Source organism: Bison bison, unplaced genomic scaffold, assembly GCF_000754665.1.
Source record: "Bison bison bison isolate TAMUID 2011002044 unplaced genomic scaffold, Bison_UMD1.0 scf7180017864056, whole genome shotgun sequence".
Lineage (NCBI taxonomy): Eukaryota > Metazoa > Chordata > Mammalia > Artiodactyla > Bovidae > Bison > Bison bison.
Window position 1 is genome coordinate 1,383,709 of NW_011494628.1, and position 19,241 is coordinate 1,402,949.

The 19,241-nt window shown below is 46.2% G+C and overlaps 1 protein-coding gene across 1 annotated transcript in view; it reads left to right on the forward strand.

Moving 5' to 3' along the window:
- The window catches only part of LOC104985672 (WD repeat-containing protein 49-like), a 36,093-nt gene extending 17,142 nt beyond the window's left edge, over nucleotides 1-18,951 (forward strand). Inside the window, 10 exon segments of the mRNA XM_010835939.1 lie at nucleotides 492-546; nucleotides 1,269-1,314; nucleotides 3,103-3,161; nucleotides 5,578-5,744; nucleotides 12,825-12,920; nucleotides 14,389-14,447; nucleotides 14,913-15,054; nucleotides 17,336-17,374; nucleotides 17,980-18,069; nucleotides 18,668-18,951. Of these exon segments, the coding sequence (XP_010834241.1) occupies nucleotides 492-546; nucleotides 1,269-1,314; nucleotides 3,103-3,161; nucleotides 5,578-5,744; nucleotides 12,825-12,920; nucleotides 14,389-14,447; nucleotides 14,913-15,054; nucleotides 17,336-17,374; nucleotides 17,980-18,069; nucleotides 18,668-18,951 (1,037 nt within the window).
- Nucleotides 18,952-19,241: the final 290 nt, after the last annotated feature.

The window sequence follows — 19,241 nt, forward strand, 5'->3', positions numbered from 1 at the left end:
TGTCAGGCAGGCTAGAGAACCTTCAGAGGAGTTTGTAGGTTGAAACACTCCTATCACGCCCAGGAATTAACTGGAGCTCTAAGTTAACTCCTTCTTCGAAAGAGGTGGTGGGGGACAGCCCCCCATAAAGTCAGAGGTGTAGGTGAGAGCACAAAGTAGTAAAGTAGGCAGGCTCTGGTTATGGGGGTAGATGCTCGAGAATTTCCAGGGGGACTCCTGAGGCTCGATCCCGCCTTTGCGTATGTCGAGCCTCCTTCCTCATGACCTTTGCCACGGGTGGAGGTCCTCCCGCCGGCTCCCTGCAGACACCTAACTGTGGTCTGAAAACCAGAAAGTAAGTGTTGAAGTTTCCCCAGTCATCATTTGGATTGAGCCAACATGTGTAAATTGATTCAAGAGCTAATATAGAAAAAAATTTTTATCTTATTTACTTGGACTTCATTTATACTCTTATGTACTTGGATTCTTAGTTGATAATATTATCTTTCTAGATGGAGACCAAGGTAAAGTCTGTGATTGCACCTACTTGGAAGTGAACCAAAATAAGTGAGTTACATTCAGCTTGAATATAAGAGAGACAACTTTGAATATTTGGTTGGGTATCCTTTTTGACACAAACTTTGTCCTAGGGAAGGATACTAAAGATAGTAAAGGGAATTTTCCAGAAGGAAATGTGTCAAAGAATTCCCCAAACTGTGGTTGCTCCCTGATGGCAATTTAGGCAACTTGTCTCTTCCAGAATATTGGAAACAATTCTCTTCACATTTTGATAATAGTCTAGAGGTAGAGATAGGAAACAGTGCGTCTTCCACCAAATGCTTTATCAAGGAATAAATCACAAACTAGAGTAGCTAAATTCAGCAGCCATAAGTCAAAGAATAAAAATCCAATAAATTCCCTCCTGAACATGAAAGTGTTAAAAAGCAGTACTTGATCCATTTCTATTTGCGTCCTTGCCTCCATGGTTCAGCCAGGCTCTCGGGACCGAGTAATCCTCAGAAAGGCAGCTGCTCATGGAACAGACCTTGGGAACAACAGAGTATCCTGTTTCTGTTCCTAATCCTTTAGGAGCCAGTTAAAAAACTGACCCTCATTTACCAAATCATGTTTTATCTTGCTCTTCATAAAAAAACAGAAGAGGTGACTTTCTTGCTCTCCTCATTTGTCACATGAACATGGCAAAATCAAGCCACAGTGCTGATTCCATGCAAAAATTAAGCAAATGATAAGCTTAAGTATCAAAATATAGCCATCTGTTATTGTTCTAGGTGTATCAGAGCAGTTGGATGGGAGAGAAGAATAGATGTGTACTTTGTAAGTGAAATGTACAGAATTATGATGTTTTCAAAACCCTGCTTCAAACCGATATGCATCTCCCCACCCCCACCCCCTGCTGAATCTTTTCTCTCTAAAAACAGATTTTGGAGAAATTCTTTATAAGCCAAGCAGTGATACAGAAAAAAAGTGTTTCCTCCTTCCTTCTCTCCCCTTTTTCTCCCCATTTTTCCTCCCTTCTTCCCTTTAAAAAACTTGAGTTTTTCTCCTTCGGTTTCTTTAGTTCTTTTTTATGGGAAGAAGTATGACACCACATCCAGTTCTACGTGTGGGGGTTTTCCCAGCAAGCCATTCTCCAACACCAGCTGGTACCCTACAGTTCTGACCCTGTCTGCCTGGGGAGAGCATCGGCTTCCATGGGGCAGAGTTCCCTCTTCCAAGACACAAGACTCCCGCCCCTCCACTTCAGACACCGTCTGCAAGTCCTGTCCAACTGCCTATAGACTAGAAGGTCCAACAACCCTCTCCTTGGATTATTTTCGTTTTCTCGAGCATCACACAGAATTTAGAGAAATACTTTGTTTAATGGATTATCATTTTACTACAAACGGATATAACTCTGGGACAGTCAGATGAAAGAGATCAGACAGTGAGGTATGGGAAAGGGCAAGGAGCCTCGCTGGTCTCATCACTCAAGAAACTGCAAGGTTTTAGCAACTCTGTGCCAGAATGTGGACAAAGCCCAAACAGATAGTTCTTATTATAAATCACGATATCACAAAGTCCTGGGTATAAAAGCTCTTGGGAGCAGAGAGGGCATCTCCGGGGATCCAAACCAGGCTAGCCCCCACAGCTGCAGCTCCTCGCACCCTGCGGGTCTCCTCACCCTCTGTGCAGGTGGCTGTGCTCCCCTCTCCCTGCAGGGGCTTCCAGCTTCATCTCTGATACCCTCACCCCTAACTGAAGGTTAACCAGACTGTCAACTCTCTGGCTCTTTAAATTCTTCCTTCTCTCTCCCATCTTGTCTTTATTCCCTGTGAAAGTGTTAGTAAGTCAATCGTGTCTGACTCTTTGCAACCCCATGGACTGTATCCTGCCAGGCTCCTCTGTCCATGGAATTCTCCAGGCAAGAATGCTGGAGGGGGTTATCATTTCTTTCTTTGTGCCCCAGTCCATCTCTAAATGAGAAGAGGAAATAAATGCCATCTCCAAGCATCTCTGTGGGAAAAAAAATTCTTTTTTATGACTTACAGTTGGGAAAGGGAATTAAGAGACAGGGGAAGATGAAAATTCTGACTTAAAACTGCATTTTAAATCTACCTGTGGCATTTTATTTCCCTTGCTTGCTATGTTGATGGTCCTGAATTTCCAAAGTCTTTAAACATTATAAGTTCTTTATTCATTTGAAAGTATGCTGTATTTAACAGCCTAAGCCCAGCATCCTCAGATGATCTGCAACATGACTACCTGAGAGGTCTTGGCATTGAATTCGCCCTTTGGTATTATAGATTCCTGGGCTGATGGCTTTTGTTTTAGCTCATGCAATAGCTATGGGTCTTATTATGGAGGTGAAGCTATGCAGACCATCCAAGGAGAGCTTGTCAGTTGGCATATGATTTGCTGAAATGCAATCACCCAAACGTCAGGAGTGGATTGCTTTTTATTCCCACTAGCACTAGGGGAATTTGCTTTGACATTTCAAAAATCTACATCACTGGTGGAGTGAGGGGTAGGGTTGTAAAATGTGCCAGCACCTCTCTCTGAAGCTGTGAGTGTGTTGGCAGCTCATTTTATTGCTGGTCGTCTCCTATTTGGCTTTGGATGCAGGACACACCGTGTGGCTTTCATCACTTCCGGAAGCCACAGCCACACTGGCAAGATGACTTGGAGAGCCCTGGTCCACTGTCCGACTCTAAACCCAAACAGTGGCACTTGATGGGGATGTCATTCCCTCCAGAGGCTCACCCTGAGTCCTCTGGGCCTGCCCAGGGTGGTCACAGCATCTCAAGAGCCTCCGGTGTGGTGGGACTCGTGATTGGGTCCAGGTAGAGCCAGGAGCCCTGAGCTCCAAGCAGCTGCTTCTGCTCCACAGGAGGGATGGCCTTTGCTGTTTGGGGCATGAGGCCCAGGAGCAAGTCTGCACAGCTCTACTTGAATTCAGCCTGGAGTCCTATTGTGCAAGAGTGGCAGGCCAGGACCTGCTGGGGATGACTTTCTTCAAGGAAGCATCCACTTCCTGCTTCTGCTCCAGTGCAAAACCACAAGCATTCACCATGCCATCCTTGGGTGGCCAGGGAACCTAAGCAATGACGTTCCTGCTGCCCCATGGCTTGTTAGGGGCCCAGAACCAGGGAACGTCTTATAATTCTTATTAGCACTTAAACTGCCCCCAACCTTCTGCAGCTTCCCAGAGCCAAATGATCTCCCTCAAAACTGTCTGGATTCACATTGTTGTAGTACAGCAAAGATGGATACAACATTGTAAAACAGTTATCCTCCAATCAAAAATAAATTTAACAAAATGTCTGGATGTCAAGCCACTAAGACAAGTATTAAGAAAGGAAGGTCACTGTGCACAAGCACTTCCCATCAGCCAACCCCACCTTATGCCCTGCAAATATTCCAAAAGCCACAAGTCACTAGAATACAAAGTCATGAAGACAGACCTCATCTGCTTTCTCCATTGTATTCCCAGGATGTAGCTCAGTGCCTAGCTTATATTAATAGGCTTTCATTCAACCAACATGTGTCAAACATGTGCCCAGCCTGTGCTGGTCACTGAGATTGCAATGATGAGCAAAGTGGTCGTCACATGGTCCCTGCCTTTATGAAGTTTGCAGGTGAGTGATTATTAAGTGAAAGAACAGAGTTTGCATAAAATGTCCCTAGGAAAGCCACAGCCACTGTAAGGGCAGAAATCATGCAGGAGTCAGGGAAGTATTAGTTCATCCAAATATTTATTCATTCAGTTATCAGTTCTTTCAACCCCTACTTATCAAGCACGGATATAGTGCCGTCCTTTGTGGGTAGGCACACAGGATACAAACATGAATTAAGTGTGATTCCCAGCCCAGGGTCTCACAGACTGGAAAGGAGATAAACTAAGGAAGTAATCATTATACGATGTGACAGATGATGTAATAATGTATGAAATACTAGAGAAACCCAGAGATGGGAACTACCAATTTTGCTTTAACATCATGGAGGATATTAAAATATTACTAGGATTTTTCTGGGAGGCCAAGTAGGAAAAGGCAGTCTGGATGGGGGAGATGGGGAGAGGCCTGTCTGGATGCAGGAGAAGCATGTTGTCTGGAAGGACTATGAATAGTCTGAGGGGCTGGAGATTCAGGTACAGGAGGGAAATGAAGCTGGAAGTTAAACCAGAGTCTGAAAGCCATCCAAGGCATGAAACTGCATTCCACAAGTAGTGGGGACCGTGGAGGGAGAATCTCCAGACACCAGTGCTCACAGACCTGAGAAGGAGGTGAGATTTGGAAGCAGACTGTCGGGAGGAGAAAGTCATTGACTTTCTCTCCATGTGTCCTTCCCATCACCTTCCCAGCTGCTTTCAGGCAGAAGGAACATCTTAGCCGATAACAGACAGGTCCTCAAGGGACACTCTGCAGGAAGCACATGAAGACAAGGGAGAAAGAATATCATTTACAGCCCCAGGAGAAGTTGTCTTCACAGGGGAACTGCAGCCCAGGGAGAAAGTTTTAACTTTCAACCTTCAGCTGGAGAATAGTCAGGCACTCTTGGAGCTCTGCAGCTCTGGTCTGAAAAACAAAAACATTTTTGTTGTGTTTCTTGTCTTTCTTAAGCACGCAGATACCCAAATCCTCCTTTCAAGGAGAGTAGATAATTCCAGTTCCTAAGGGCACTTGTAGGCCACACTGGGGGGCAGAGGGGAGCCCTGGAGGAACTGAGCTGAGGAACTCCACACCCTGGAATTTAGACCTGGGGCTCATGGGAGGCCAGACCCCCTTGGCCAGGGCTTGGGTTCCATTGTCACGTTTCCATCAACGTCAGCCCCAAAGAGGGCTCCTTGCAAAGAGCCTCCTTGCTAGCACTGGGGGTGGTAAGGAAGCTGATAGATGTAGCACTTCCCTGGGGAAGGTGATGAAACTGACACAGGAGGATGCAGCTCCTCTCTGGCTGATGTGGGCTGGACCACCAGGTTCCAGGGGTAACCGCAGGAGGAGCGCCTCTTCCTCCTCTGTCCAGGCGTCAAATGCAGGCAAGTGAGCTGTGGGTGACTGGGGATTGGGTTTCTCACTCTGTCCCCTTCTCTCTTTCCTAGAACCATGGGCACAAGGAAGGCATCCTCTGTGTGGCTCATTGTCCACCTTCTCTCCTCGCCACTTCCAGTTATGATGGGGGGATTATCATCTGGAATGTCATCTCAGGCCATGTGTTCTGCAAGCTGAATTCCCCTAGCTCCTCTGATGGCACAGAAGATAGGGAAGGTAGGGTTGGCCTCCATGGCCACTCTGCATGGACCTGGCAGGCTCAGGCTCCTGGAAAGTTGTCTAAAGGGAGCTCATCTCTGGAATGCTTCCCAGTTATAAGGGAGTGGCCTGGTTTCAGGTCTTAACTTGTGAGATGGAGATTTTCAGAGCTGGGGAAGGCAGGAGCGGTGGGGAGGAGCTTGAGAGTTCAGCTAGCTCAGTACACATCCCCAGGCACCTGTCCCTCAGAGCCCATCTCACACACACCTGAAACTAACATAGCATTGTAAGTCAATTACGTGTTTGTGTGCTTCAGTCGTGTCCGACTCTTTGTGACCCCGTGGACGGTAGCCCACCAATCACCTCTGTCCATGGGATTCTTCAGGCAAGAATACTGGAGTGGGTTGCCATGCCCTCCTCCAGATCTTCCCAACCCAGGGATCGAATGGGCGTCTCTTATGTCTCCTGCATTGGCAGGTAGGTTCTTTCCCACTAGCGCCATCTGAGAAGCCCCATTACTTGTATACTACAAAACTCCCCACTGTCCCACTGCACTCTTCCCAATTCTTCTGCACTGGTCCTAGTTCTTCAAGGCTCTCTCTTTGTTGTCTGCTAATGTGATCACGGGTCCATTCACTCACTTATTCATTCAAAGAATACAGACAAGTTCCTGCTATGTGCCAGGCCTAGTGCTAGGTCTTGGGCTGATAATCGCAACCCTCTCTCCCCAGGAGTCCTGAGCCATGTGGAAAACACACATGGGGAGATCCACTTATCTATCAGTTCCATTGCTGGTGCTGCTGGACTGTAAAAGTGGCAGGAACCCAGAGCCACACAGGCAGCTTCTTACCACTGCTGTATCCCCATGTCCAGAGTCCAGCTTCATCCTTCCGAAGTGGCCATCTGCAGATGCTCATCAGCCAACAGCCAGAGGTCCCACTCCTCACACCCATGGGCCCCAGCAGGGGACACACACAGACAGAAGTGCTGGGAATTTTTGCATAAAACTGGGGAGTTCCTGCATCTCCAGAAGCCAAACCAGCCCACCCTTAGAGAGCCATGACCCTCAGACTACGATCCCTGCTTTAGACATGTGATGACTTAGTAGCCAAGGAAAATCTCCAGTGACTCCTTGGATCAGAAAATATGTGTGAGCCGCTCCCACGGCTCACAAGGGAGCCCATGGGAGTTGTGTACCAGAGGCTAGAGAGAGATGTGAGACCTGGTGCTGTACACACCGAGGGACTCACAGTCTAAATTCAGGCACAAGATGTGATGCTCAACAGGTTAAATGAGGATAAAGCGATGCAGTCAGCCTGCTGTGCTTGAGAGGCGCTCCGGAGGGCAGTGGTTAGAAACCGAAACCTTTGGACGCCGTGAGATTAAAAAGAAATTCTTACCTGTAGATTTATGATCCTGTCTATTTCTAGCCCCTTTGCTGCATATAAAAAAAAAAGACCCTTCTGTGAAGCTGTTTCTGAGAGTGCCTAAGAGTTTAAAAAATCTTTGGGGAAAAAGTGGTGGCATTTCCTTCTAAAGGTTTATTTTCATTGCATTAAATTGAGAATTAAGTCACTGGCCAAGAATGCAATGTTGACCTTTCAGCCAGCAGTTCTAATTTAAAACCCTCTTTGCAGCAACATTTATTGCTTCAAGTTATGTGGCCATTGGTTTTTGAAAAACTCCTCTTCTCTCCAAAAATGCAAAAGCCAGCCCTAGTTCCTAATTATTCACATTTCAACAGTGCAAAAAAATGCACAAATTAGGTGGAAGGATGTGAAAGTTCCTGTGGCCTTCCAGAAAAGAGCAGCACTGGCTCGGCCTGAAGGTCAAAACAAAGCACGGTGGTCCTTTTCACATGGGGTTGGTTAAGAGACTGCCGTCTTATTTGGAAAACCATCTGGACAAGTCTTCTGAAGTCATTCTCAGTGGAAAGGGGAGCTAAGAGAGAAAGGCAATTGTGTGAGCAAAGCTGATGAGCTGAAAATACATTCTTTCTGCCAACTTTTCTACATTTTAGCTTCATTCTCCCTTATGCATATTGAGAACTGTTATGTCTTCTCCCACATCAAAGAGAAAGAATTTGAGAGTGAAAGAGAGAGAGCAAGAGATTTCAACCAGGCTAAAATCCAGGAAATTTGTGAGCTCTCTGGAAGGCTTTTTCTTCTCTTTTTCTTATTGTAGCAGAATACACGTGGGCTTCCTAAGTGGTGTTAGTGGTAAGGAACCTGCCTACCAATGCAGGAGATTTAAGAGACATGCGTAAGATCCCCTGAAAGAGGGCCTGGCAACCCACTCCAGTATTCTTGCCTGGAGAATCCCTGCCCGACGAGCCTGGCAGGCTATAGTCCATGGGGTCACAAACAGTTGGACACAACTGAAGTGACTGAGCACACACGAAGAATATACATAATACAATATATACCATCTTAACTATTTTTAAGTGTACAGTTCAATGGTTTTAAAAACATTCATATTGTCATGCAATCATACTCTCCATCCTTCCCCATAAATTTTCTTGAAACTAAAGGTCTTTATCTATCAAATAATGCCTCTCCCTTCTCCCTTCTCTTCAACCCCTGGCAGCTACTGTTATACTTTCTGTCTTTATGATTTTGATTACTCATGGAAATAGAATCATACAGTATTTGTCTTTTTGTTACTGGCTTATTTTCCTTAGCATAATGACCTCAAAGTTCATCCATGTTGTAGCATATTGCTGTTTCCTTGCTTTTTAAGACTAAATAATATTCCACCATTTATATATGCCACAGTTTGCTTGTCCATTCATCCATTGATGGATAGTTGGGTCGCTTCTACATTTTAGCTATTGTGAATAACATTGCTGTGAATATAGTTGTACAAATATCTCTTCAAGATTCTGCTTTCAGTTTTCTGGGGTATATACCCTGAAGTAGAATTGCTGGGGAAAAAGTGAAGTGAAAGTGAAAGATGCTCAGTCATGTCCGACTCTTTGCGACCCCATGAACTATACAGTCCATGGAATTCTCCAGACCAGAATACTGTAGCGGGTAGCTAGCTGTTCCCTTTTCCAGGGGATCTTCCCACCCAGGGATCAAACCCAGGTCTCCGGCATTGCAGGCGGAAAACTTGAAACTGAACTGCTGGATCACATGGTAATTCTATTTTGATATTCTGAGGAACCACCACACTGTTTCCCCACACTGGCCCTGCCGTTCCACATTCCCACCCACAGTGTACAGGGCTCCAATTTCTCCACATCCTGACCAACACTTGTTTTCTGTTTCTTCGATAATAGTCATCCTAATGGATGTGGGGTGGCATCTCATTGTGGTCTCGTCCTTTCACCTGTTTATGGCTATTTTATATCTTTTTTTGGAAAGATGTCTGTTCAAGTTTTTTTGCCCTTTTAAAAAAATATATATTTAATTTATTTGGCCGCTTTGGGTCTTAGTTTTGTCATGCATGATCTTTCATTGCGGCACACAGACTCTCTAGTTGTGGCAGACGGGCTCCAGAGTGCACAGACTTCAGTATTTACAGCGTGTGCTGGCTTAGTTGCTCCAAGGCACGTGGGATCTTAGTTCTCCAACCAGGGCTTGAACCCACGTCCCCTGCATTGCAAGGCAAATTCTTAATCAGCAGACCACCAGGGAAACCACCCCCTGCCCATTTTTGAATCTGATTTTCTTGTCGTTGCTTCTTAGAAGTCTTCTTCTAAGAATATTAGTTCATCACCAGACAAATGATCTGCAGATATTCTCTCCCATTCTGCAGGCTGTCTTTTTACTCTACAGATGGTGTCTTTTGATGCAGAAAAAGATCAGTTTTCATGAAGTCCACTCTGTCTATATTTTTCTTTTGTTACCTATGGTTTTTGGTGTCATATCCAAAAAATTATTGCCATGTTCAATGTCATGAGGCTTTTCTCCTTTGTTTTCTTCTAAGAATTATCTTGTTGTAGGTCTTCCCTTTATGTCCTTCATCCATTTTGAGCTAATTTTCACACAGGGCATTAGATAAGGGTCCAGACTTATTATTTTGCAGGTGGATATCCAGTTTTCTTGGCACCATTAGTGAAAAGACTGTCCTTCCTCCACTGAAAAGGATCTTGACACCCTTGTCAAAAATCATTTGACCAAAAACATGGGGGTTATTTTGGGGCTGTCTGTTCTATTCCATTTTTCTACCATCTGTCTGTATACCAGTACCACCCTGTTTTGATGACTGTACGTTTTGTACAGTCAGTTTTGAAATCAGGAAGTATGAGAGCCCCCAGTTTTATTCTTCTTTTTCAAGATCGTTTTGGCTATTTGGAGGTCCCTTGAAATTCCATGTAAATTTTAAAATGAGTTTTTCTATTTCTGCCAAAAGCGTCTTTGGGATTTGATAGAAATTGCACTGAATCTGTAGATCATTTGGTGTCGTACTCTCATTTTAACAATATTTTCTTCCAATTTATGAATGTGGGATGTGTCTCCATTTATTTATGTCTTAATTTCTTTCAACAGTGTCTTGTAGTTTTCATTATACAAGTATTTCACCTCCTAGGTAAATTCCTAAGTGTGTTATTCTTAATGCTGTTGAAAATGGATTTTTTTTCCTTATTTACTTTTCAGATTATTCCTTGGTCATGTACACAAATGCAACTGATTTTTTGTGTGTTGACTTTGTATCCTGCTTCTCTGAGGAATTCATTTATTTGTTCTAAGAGACTAAGGTTTCTTACTTAGGGAAACTAATAATATTTACTTCATTTGTAAGTAATAATATTTATTATAACGAAACAACATTTAATGTAATTTTAATAAAATAATATTTAAATAGTGTTTAATAATAGAATTATAATGAACATAATAACAATATGTTAATAATTACATAAATGACATGTTTGATTTTATATGTCATTTTCCTGAGTGCTTTTAATGTTTTATCTCACTTAGTGCTCACATTGATCCAGAGAGATAGGTGTTCTTAGACCCATTTTCACAGATGAGGAAACTGAGGCTAGAGACTTAACTAACAGCCATTATAACCGTTACCATTTGCTGAATGTCCCTGTGTTCTGAGTACCTTAGGTTCAGTATCTCCATTCAGCCTCCACTGCAAAGCCATGGAGCACAATTCCCATAGAGTCTCTAATTTAATCTTCACTGAAACTCTGTGAAACAGGAAGTATTGTCTCCCTATCACAGGTGAAGAAAACAGGTTTAGGGAAGTGAAACGCTCCCCGAGCCCACACATGGTTAAGTGGGGAGGCTGTACATATGCCCATTTCCCAGGACTCTGCAGCCCCCCACCCAAGACGAAGTGGGCAAGTTAGGGGGGTTATCCTTGCTGTCCCTCCCCCTACTCATCATGTTCCCTCCCGCCACCCCGGAAGTCAATTCCCCAAGAGCTGGATAACCTGAGTGTAAGGTGATCCTTAGCCCAATCACTGACTGTGTCCCAGGCAGGGAGGACACCATGTAGGTGGCCCTCCATCTGCCTCTGAGAACCTTTAGCTCCCCCAGGGACAACCTTCAGTCCCTCAAGGACATCCCTCAGCCCCCTAAGGACAAACACAGAGCCCAATATCAAGGGCATGGGCTTTGGATACAAACACATCTGGGTTTGAATGTCAGCCCCTCCGCTGTATGACCTCAGGCAATGCAGTTCTTTCTAAACCACACTCACTGCTTGGTAAAATCAAGAGACTACGTCTAACTAGGATTGTTGTGATCGCTGAATACGGTGGTGCTGAGACGTGCTTAGTTCCAGGCCTGGCACAGGATGTGTTCTAGGTGGGTAATCCGACTTGTGACCGTGGTCCACCCGAGGCGGGCCTGAGTCTGCCACGTCCACTGTGGCTTCCCAAATGCACAATGCAGCGCTGAGCTCAGAGTCAGGCCTGAACAAACTCTGTTGAACAATGACTAGCCTGGGTCGTGGGTGTCCTATGGTGCTAGACAAGGGAGCTGCTGCTGCTAAGTCACTTCAGTCGTGTCCAACTCTGTGCGACCCCATAGACGGCAGCCCACCAGGCTCCCCCGTCCCTGGGATTCTCCAGGCAAGAACACTGGAGTGGGCTGCCATTTCCTTCTCCAATGCATGAAAGTGAAAAGTGAAAGCGAAAGTGAAAGTGAAAAGTGAAAGTGAAGTCGCTCAGTTGTGTCCGACTCTTAGCGACCCCATGGACTGCAGCCTACCAGGCTCCTCCATCCATGGGATTTTCCAGGCAAGAGTACTGGAGTGGGGTGCCATTGCCTTCTCCGAGACAAGGGAGCAGCAGCTCTTTATTTCACTCCAGCACCTACTCCATTGTTTACATGAGAACTTTCCTTTCACCTCCAGTCAAGGCAAGTCACCCCAGAGCCCACAGACGCAAGGAGGTGAGATGAAGAAGCTCCCTACCCATCTCCTAACACCCAAACAGCTGTGTCTCTTGTGGTTCTTGGAGGTTTGCATCTAAGTAGGTCTGCAGGACTTTTATGCAAGAGCAAATTTTGAGTTCTATGTGCTAAGCTCTTGGAGACATTGGAGATAAGTGGGGAAAAAGACAAATGTGAGCCCTGTGTTGATGGTGCTTCAAGTCCAGCAGGAGGAGTGGATGGTAAGGAAGCAGGGAGGTGGGTTTAGAAGTTATTCCAACACCCTGAGAGACAGTGGAGGACAGAGGAGCCTGGTATGCTGCAGCCCATGGGGGCCACAAAGAGTCGGACATGATTAAGCGACTGAACAGCAACTAATTCCCATCCAGGAATTCTAGAGAGTGGGAACCTCCTAGGAAATACCCATAGAGCTCCAGGCAAAGCCCCCGACTGCCCTACCATCTCTCTCAGCCCCTCCCTCAAGCCCTAACCAAGTTCCCCATCCTTGACTCTCTAAAAGCCCTAGGGTCCTGGGGCAATGCAGGGTGCCCTGGATTGCCTTCACATCTGACTTTACCCCCCAGCCAGGCTGGGCTGCTTCTCAACCAGCGAGGCCAACTGTGCTCTTGTGTATGCCTCGACCGCTACAACCCAGGTCCAGGGGCAGATCTGAGACTCTGGGGCCCCGGGGCAATCACCAGAGAGGATGAGAGGAGAGCTGGGAGCTGCGTGAGGAGCACAACCAAAGCCCTCTCCTTGTCTCCAGGCCCAGACAGAAGTGTCTCCTGCCTCGCCTTCCTCAAGACTTGGGCAGCCAACTTGGAATCAGCCTCTGCTTCGCTGATGGCCAACGGTCCCCGAGGTGAGAATGGAGCCCACACTGGCCGTCGGCTCGTCTCTAAGAAGCGGCCACTGCAGGCCCGGGTTCCAAGAGGAAGGACCTCCCAGGCATTCAGGACTCGCCAGGCACTCCCTGGCCGACTCAGCCTAGCCTTCCAGCTGGGGGAGGGCAGCTTCCTCCCAGTCGAGTCTCCCTGCCTGCTGCCTCCCCAGAGGTCCCTGGTGATTCCTGCAGGGACATAGGGTTCACAGGATGTCATTTAGTGAGGTTAAATAAACATCAAATGTTTATTTAGCCAGGGAGGGGCAGACTGCCACAGCACCCACGGGAGGCCTGAGAAAAGAGCTGAGAGTCATGTGATGGGGGTCAGCCTGCAGGGATGCAGTCATACCCAGCCTGTTTGGGCACCAGGGACCAGTTTTGTTGAAGACAGTTTTTCCATAGACTGGGAGGTAGGAGATGGTTTCGGGATGATTTATTGTGCAGTTTACTTCTATTATTGTTACATCAGCTCCATCAGGCATTAGATCCCGGAGGCTGGGGACTCCTGGGGTAGAGGACGTTTCCTGAGGCCACTTCCACCACTAACTAGCTTGGTGATGTCACATAGATGACAGGACCTCTGGCTTCGGTGAACTGTAAGGAGTGAGCTAGTGTCCTGCTCCAAAGCACAGGAATTTTATTTTAAACAGTAAGTTAGAAGCAGCCACCTGTGTTATTCTGATTGCAAGAGCCCAGGTCCCAGGGCATTCGGTTGTTTGTAGTCTCCTCACTAGAGAAGGAGACTGCCTCCCCACTCGGCTGCCACTCTCAAGGGGACCGCCTCCTCCCGATGCCTGACCTTGGCCCAGCCCCGAAGCTTCTGGCCTGTTGGCACCAGGCGCCCTCCACCCTGGGCATCCCTTGCTTCTGCTTTACCTGTCAGCAGCACAGGACCCCCGCCCCTAAGAGAAGAGGAGGATCCCACAGTCTGTGATTTAGGGAGCTCCTGAGACAAAGAGGTATGCACAGGCTTGCTGTGAACACCCACCGGCAAAGCACTCAAGAATTGTGACTGTTAGGCCAAAAGAGGTCCCGGAGAATTCCTTCGACTAGGCAAGTCCCACAGTGTGTTTAAAAGATATGCCTACACACACAAGTGCCTGTGTGCACACATATGCACACACATTAATTGTTGCCATAGCACAAATGTCCATATCTTACCTCCACAGCCCAAGGAAGCCTCCTCTGTCAGGAAGGCTGCCTGGAATAGTGGAGAAGCGAGAGACTATTGAGACATTTAATCCAAAGCCTCCAAGAGGAGCTCCTTCCCCAGATACACACAGATTGATCATTTAGCTGGTCAGATTAAGCCAAGCAACCCAGGCACCACCCTAGAGTCCTGAGACTGCGATGCCTCTCAACAGAGACTCCCAGACTCTGACCAGAAGCTCCAGAACTGCAAAGCACCAACACCCAAAGGCCCTCCCTTCTGCTTCCCTACTCCCAGGTTCTGTCACCTTCTGGAGGCTGTTTGGTGGGGCCCGTCCCATTGCAAACTTCACTCCTGTAAGTTGGGTAGTGGGTTGGAAATAAGTTCCATACCTTATGTTTGGGTTGACTTGTTTTTAGACACTTAAGTCGCTTGCTCAGTCATGTCCAACTCTTTGCGACCCCATGGACTGTAGCTCACCAGGCTTCTCCATCCATGGGATTCTCCAGGCAAGAATACTGGCGTGGGTTGCCATTTTTGACACTAGCCTGTGTCAAAAAACTAGTGTCTCTCTCATTAAGGAGAATGTATTTCACTTGCCATTGTCTGACAGGTAAGCTTTACCATTGATGGACATGTGTGTCTGTCTGTCTGTGATGGACCCTGTGTGTGTCTGTGTGCATATGTGGTGGACTCCGTGCGTGTGCGTGTGTGTGTATGTAATGGGCCCTCTATGTGTGTGTGCGCATGTATCTGTGTGTCTGTCTCTGATGGACCCTGTGTGCGTGTGTGTAATGATCCCTGTGTGTACGTGTCTTCAGTCCAGAGACAAAGCCCGGGTCAGCAGCATGGTGGTGACAGCGGGAGATGCCTGTGCTTACGTGGCTGACCAGCGTGGCTTTGTGCACGTCTATGACATCGAAGAGTACAGCCTGCAGGGACAGGAGCTGCAGCCTCCCACGAGTAGGCATGAGCTCTCCACGTGAGATGTTATGATGAGCATTGTTTCAGTTTTAGTTAAATATTAGATTAAATAAAATTTAATGTTTTTCTAGAGAAAAACATTTTCATGAAAGTATTCAATATTGGCAAGGTGAGAGGAAAATGGCACTCACGCTCTTGGATGGAGGGTGAGTTGGTATATACTGTCAGAAGGGCGCGAAGGGCAAGTTGACAATGTGCATTAAAGCTTAGAACCAGCAATTCTACCTCTAAGGATTTGGCCAAAAAAAAAGAGTAAGAAGCATAAACAAAGACTTAGTTATAAGGTTGTGAATCAGCATATTGTTTATAAGAGAGGCAGAAGAAAATAGAGGAACCAAACTGTCCAGTGTAAGGGGAGTAATTAAATATGTGATAGTACAGAATATAACACATTGAAATATCATTGAGTTATTGTGTAAGGATGCCATATATGAAAATGTATTTATAGGGAGACTATTCGTGACAAAATTGTTCAGTGAAAAATTAGGTCACAAAACAATAATGCAACCCTTGTTAAAACGAAGACATATACGGAAGATTGAAAGTCTGGAAAAATATACATCAAGGATGTAACAAATCCTTACCTCTTTGTACATGAGGTTTTGAAAAGTGAAAGTCACTCAGTCATGTTCAACTCTTTGTGACCCCATGAACTATACAGTCCACAGAATTCTCCAGGCAGGAATACTGGAGTGGGTAGCTTTTCCCTTCTCCAGGGAATATTCCCAACCCAGGGATTGTACCCAGGTCTCCCACAGGCAGATTATTTACCAGCTGAGCCACAAGGGAAGCCCACATTGAGGTTTTAGTTATGCTTTTCTTTTCTTTTTTTTTAATATAAATTTATTTATTTTAATTGGAGGCTAATTACTTTACAATATTGTATTGGTTTTGCCATACATTGACATGAATCCACCATGGGTGTACATGTGTTCCCCATCCTGAACCCCCCTCCCACCTCCTTCCCCGTATCATCCCTCTGGGTCATCCCAGTGCACCAGCCCGGAGCACCCTGTATCATGCATTGAACTTGGACTGGTGATTCGTTTCACGTATGATAATATACATGTTTCCATGCCATTCTCCCAAATCATCCCCTCCTCCCTCTCCCACAGAGTCCAAAAGACTGTTCTATACATCTGCGTCTCTTTTGCTGTCTCGCATACAGGGTTATCTTCTTTTTAAAAATATGTCTTTTCTAATTTTTCTGGAGATATAATGCTTTGGTAATAACAGAATATGTTTAAAGTGTTAAAGGCCTTTCATACAGTTGTAGAAATGCTCATGTTTAGAAAAAAAAATCAAGAAGCATGATAGAATATAAAATGAAAAGCAGTAGTTGTTTCTCTGACCTCCTCCATCACCCAGCCTGACTTTTCTGCATCCTAGCAACACTATTAATGAATTTCAATTTCCTTCCAGAAAGTTTCTATGCATGTGTATATATATAAAATATATACAGGAGCACACACACACACCCACGATACATACTTTCAGGACTCATCTTTTCCTTTGTATCTTAGCCAGCTTTACATATAAGCATATTTAGGGGTTTTTCTTAGCATATTTGAATGGCTATATAATATTTCATTAAATATATTTCTGTAAAGCCAATTTAGAGGCAAATATTCACCTACCTCCCCTTATTCACTTTTTCCTGTTCCACCACAGGAGAAGTTTAAATGCTTAAGTGTGAGAAATTGGAATTTAGAAGTAAGAGTGATTGGCCTTGCATTGGTCTTTACTCTGAGTACTGGGAACGTAGCTTTCACCAGGCTGTATTAAAAATTATTTTTTATTACTTTCCCACTCCTGCAGGCTTACCAAACCCTAAGTGCTAAAGGAAACTATAGGGTGAGGACCTTGAACAGGCCCCATTTTATATATCTTTGGAGCTGGCATAGGGTCTTGCACATAGTAGATGCTTGATAAACTTGTATCAAATTAATGTAGCAAGACCAGCGACTTGTCACACCAGTACCTCTCTCCCTGCTGGACACTCATCCAGATCCGACCCCAGCCTGCAGTGGCTGTTGCCCAGCATCTAGCATCAGGGTGGGCTTCTCCCTGCTGGACGCTCACCCATCTCCCACCCCAGCCTGCAGCGACTGTTGCGCAGCATTTAGCATCAGGGTGGGCCTCTCTCCATGCTGGACGTTCACCCAGCTCCGACCCCAGCCTGCAGTGACTGTTGCCCAGCATCTACCATCAGGGTGGACCTCTCCCACCGCACTCAGCTGTGTTCTTTCCTCTGCTTTAGATGTGACATTCTGGCGGGCCCATGTCAGCATGGTGACATCGTGAGTACCATCTATTTTAGAGTTTAAGAATGTATAACAGAGTCAAAATACTTTTCCCAGCTTTGAGTAAATGGATTCTCTCAGAAGCCTTCTGAATTAACCAGAAGACAAGGGCAGTGCTATAATTCTGCTGCTGTGAGAACTGGATGTTTATGTTCCCTACACAGAGTAAAGGAAGAGATCTGAAGTCATTTTTCTTATAAATGATGATTGTTTTCCTTGAATTGATCCACTATTTTAGTGTAAGTGTAGATGCTTAGTATGTTTAAGATTTTTTTCACTGGAGTTAAAAGAAGTCAGTGCTGCCATGGGGCCTGGACCCTGGTCAGAAGTTTCTTCCAACCCGTTAGTGTTCCCACAGACCCATCAGTTCCCATAGTCCATGAAATGCTTCCAGTATATCTTGTCTGCTATCTTGGGACTGGAGTTGGGGCATCTGAAGGGGGTGTGGCATGGTAGGAGGCAGGGAGAGTATGGTACCGAGAATAATCCAGGAGATGAACCTGGCTTCTATATTCCAGCTGTAAATAATGGGGTATTGACGCGTTGAGCGTTTCTTGCTGGGGCAGCCTCAGCGCATCTCCCTTGCCCTTTCATCTCATTACTTTGGAGCTGATAGAAGAAGAAGAGCTTCTGCTCTCATCCTCTCTGGACCACACCGTGCGCCTGTGGAGCAGGGACGGGGCGTTCATTGGTAAGGACCGTCCACCTGGCCACCAGTTCAGTCCCAGTCTGGGGCCTCAGTTGAAGTCTCCATCGGGTCGAGAATTCTCTGAGGTCTAGGGTGTTGGTCAGATTAGGCTAACATGATGAAATAACCGCCATAGACCGGGCCACTTAAGCCACAGAATTTTGTTTGTCACGTGTGTGCTACCCTGGAGACTGGAAGTCTGAGATCAGGGTCCCAGCATGGTCAGGTGCTGCTTAGGGGGCTTTTCCTGGTTTGCAGATGAGCTCCTTTTATGGACACCTTTTGCTGAGTCTTTTTATGGCCCGGGGGCTTCCCTGATAGCTCAGTTGGTAAATAATCCACCTGCAATGCACGAGACCTCACTTCGATTTCTGAGTCAGGAAGATCCGCTGGAGAAGGGATAGGCTACCCACTCCAGTATTCTTGGGCTTCCCTGGTGGCTCAGCTGGTAAAGAAAGAATCCACCTGCAATGCAGGAGACCTGGGTTCGATCCCTGGGTTGGGAAGATCCCCTGGGGAAGGGAAGAGAGTTACGCAAGAGTTAAGAGAAGACAGGGTACCTCCCATCTTATGCTTACTGTTTGCCAATTTACTTTTCCAGGGACCTTTGGGCAGAGCAGCCCCTGGGATATTTTCACTCCTGCCTCCTGGAGCCACCCTAGAGTGCCCCATGAAGTCCTGACAGATCCCCAGAGCATGCCTGCTCACCCAGTGCTAGAAGGAGCTGTTCCTGCCACGTGCAGAGGAGAAGAGCAAGACAAGGTGGTGGAGGGCAAGGCCAGTGCTGAGGTTGGTCCTGGCACATACAGTTCACCTGGGCTTGCTCATAGCTCCAGGCAGATTGGCACCGGTTATAAACTGCACCCTGAAAGGGTCAAGGCATGACCCAGAGAACCAAGTCAACTCAGGAATAAAAGCATATCCCAAGATCCTTCTACTGACCAGGGCCAGGGGGCTTACTGGTTCATCTGGGGGCAGTTGGAGCTGATCTCCCAGCATCACTTGACTGTCCCTCTTTCTCACCAGCAAAAAGGTTGTTGTCTGTGGCCTTGGAACACAGACAGACTCAGCACCATGCTCAATCCCCTGTCACATCAGAGAGACAGACGCTGAAACTGCAGCCCGCAGCACACAGTCCCTGTTAGGAAATACATTTTAACACAGGGCTTCCTGAG